At 38.1% G+C, this 1923-nt stretch overlaps 1 protein-coding gene across 2 annotated transcripts in view; it reads right to left on the bottom strand.

Moving 5' to 3' along the window:
* Positions 1-1146, bottom strand: part of LOC125025836 (STING ER exit protein-like) — a 14126-nt gene extending 12980 nt beyond the window's left edge. The window contains exon 1 of one of the 2 annotated variants that reach the window (XM_047614131.1): positions 1030-1146. Coding sequence is in view for 1 of the 2 variants with exons in the window: in XM_047614113.1 (XP_047470069.1) it covers positions 57-103 (47 nt within the window). In the remaining variant the exon portion in view is untranslated. Of the gene's footprint in view, positions 1-56; positions 119-1029 lie in introns of those variants that run through there. The other variant, XM_047614113.1, reaches the window with a different exon arrangement.
* Between the last annotated feature and the right edge of the window lie 777 nt (positions 1147-1923).

Raw genomic sequence — 1923 nt, 5'->3', positions numbered from 1 at the left:
TGTAAGTAGCCTTCATTCTTGTTTGCAAGATCAGTCTCCTCATGTCAACTACTCACATCATCTTTTGGAGCTCTGCCAGTGTGACTGTCTTGAAGTATGACATGCAAGAGGGAAGTACTGAAGCTGTGGCAGCAGCAGATTTGTATATCAGTGTATACAATCTTTTAGTTTGCAAAAATAATGATTTTTTTTTTTTTTCTCCCTCTATAATACCACATTCAATCTTGTACATATAGTGTAACATTCCTTATCTACTAAGCTGGACTCTAATGACAACAGACTAATCTGGCTACTACAGTTTCAATCTAGCAAATTAAATCTGTATCATGCACCTCTGAGTAAGCAGAAACGTTAAAATATTGTTTTGCCTACAAGTGATACAGAAAAGAACATCATATCACTTTGTTGGTATGGCACAGTGAGTACTACACACCAGCAGCATCTGAAAAAGGCCAAGGAGGCAAGCCAAGCCGGCCTCACATACTCCCCAGAGCAGAGGCCAAATGAACTCCATTTTCTCCCGAGGCAATGGGTTTACGATTAACAATGCTTTCACTTACATCATTTATGTTGGAAAACAAAGATATCATGTATATTACATTTTGAATAACTGAAACAATGAATAACAACTGCAAGGTTTGATGGCTGTGTGAATCCCCCCCAAAAATACCTTTATTTTAAGAACACCATTCTAAATATGGAATTTACTTGTGCCGTTAATTGGAAGTACATTATCATTAGTACTCTTGCTATCTAACACCAGTATCTACCGTTACCAAACGCGATCAATAATAAGATACCAGCTCGTTTTATAAAACATTCATAGGTGAGGCTAAATAAACAGCTCTGGATTGAAAAAATCCCGCATGACAATGAACTGTGAAGCTAAACGTTTCACTGGCCCAGAGGTACTTCCTATTTTGGTAAAGTAATTGTGGGCTAATATTGTGGCCTAGGATAACAAACTCAACCACAGCAGATGCATATTACTCCAGTCTTCACCGTGTAGAAATAAGAATAGTAACTCACAGTATCTTAACAGGTAAATTCGAAACTCCCTGGTAATGTCGTCCTTAAGCTTGACTTTGTTTATAAACAGACCTTAGAGACCGCGGGCCAAGGATTCTCTGGTGCGTAGGAAAACGTTTAAAGAAATATTTCAATATATCAATATGATAAGTGTTGTATGTACTAATTATGAATTTAAATGTCATAACGCTGATAACACATTCACCTTACAGAGAAATAGTAATGTTGAAGCTTTTGCATAGGGAGTGCAGATCTAACATGCGCGCTAATTATGCTATTAAGAGCAGCGAAAGAACTCAATCAAAAAACCGATGTATTAAAACACCAAATCATTCTCTCTAACATATTTCCAGCTCTTTATGCATTACTTTGTCATTTAATTACATCATGCGTACCTGGATGTCTTCTAAGTAGTTGAAACTAATTCGCAAAAAATACTAATAGCTTTAATTACTAAAATACAAAATGGATAACTCTTTACTGTGAATTGTTGTTTACTCTGTCCATTAACTATCAGTTTGTGATAAAGAATTCTACAATAAGTTCTGTGCCATTGTACGAAGGCTTAACTTCACGTGGGTCATCTGAGTAGGGCTTGTGACAGGATGAATGACGGTCCCTTGTACCGAAATGCCTGAGCCGCCGAAGTGACCGGCCCATTGTTTCACCTGGACTCACTGAGAAATAAGTGTGCTTGGGGATTTGCCGTGAGGGTCTCTAATTAATTCACAACGCTACAACCTAGAGGATCTAGCCGTACTGTTCACGGACAATGCAGAACAATATCTGAGGAGGCACCAGAGGCAATGATAAGTGTCGCATGGCTAGATAACATTGAATCTTAGCCATTTGGCACTCAGATTGTGATAAAAAAGGAAAGGCAATGCACTGTTG

This window comes from Penaeus chinensis, chromosome 1 (genome assembly GCF_019202785.1).
Source record: "Penaeus chinensis breed Huanghai No. 1 chromosome 1, ASM1920278v2, whole genome shotgun sequence".
Taxonomy (NCBI): Eukaryota; Metazoa; Arthropoda; class Malacostraca; order Decapoda; family Penaeidae; genus Penaeus; species Penaeus chinensis.
This window is presented reverse-complemented; position numbering and strand designations above follow the sequence as displayed.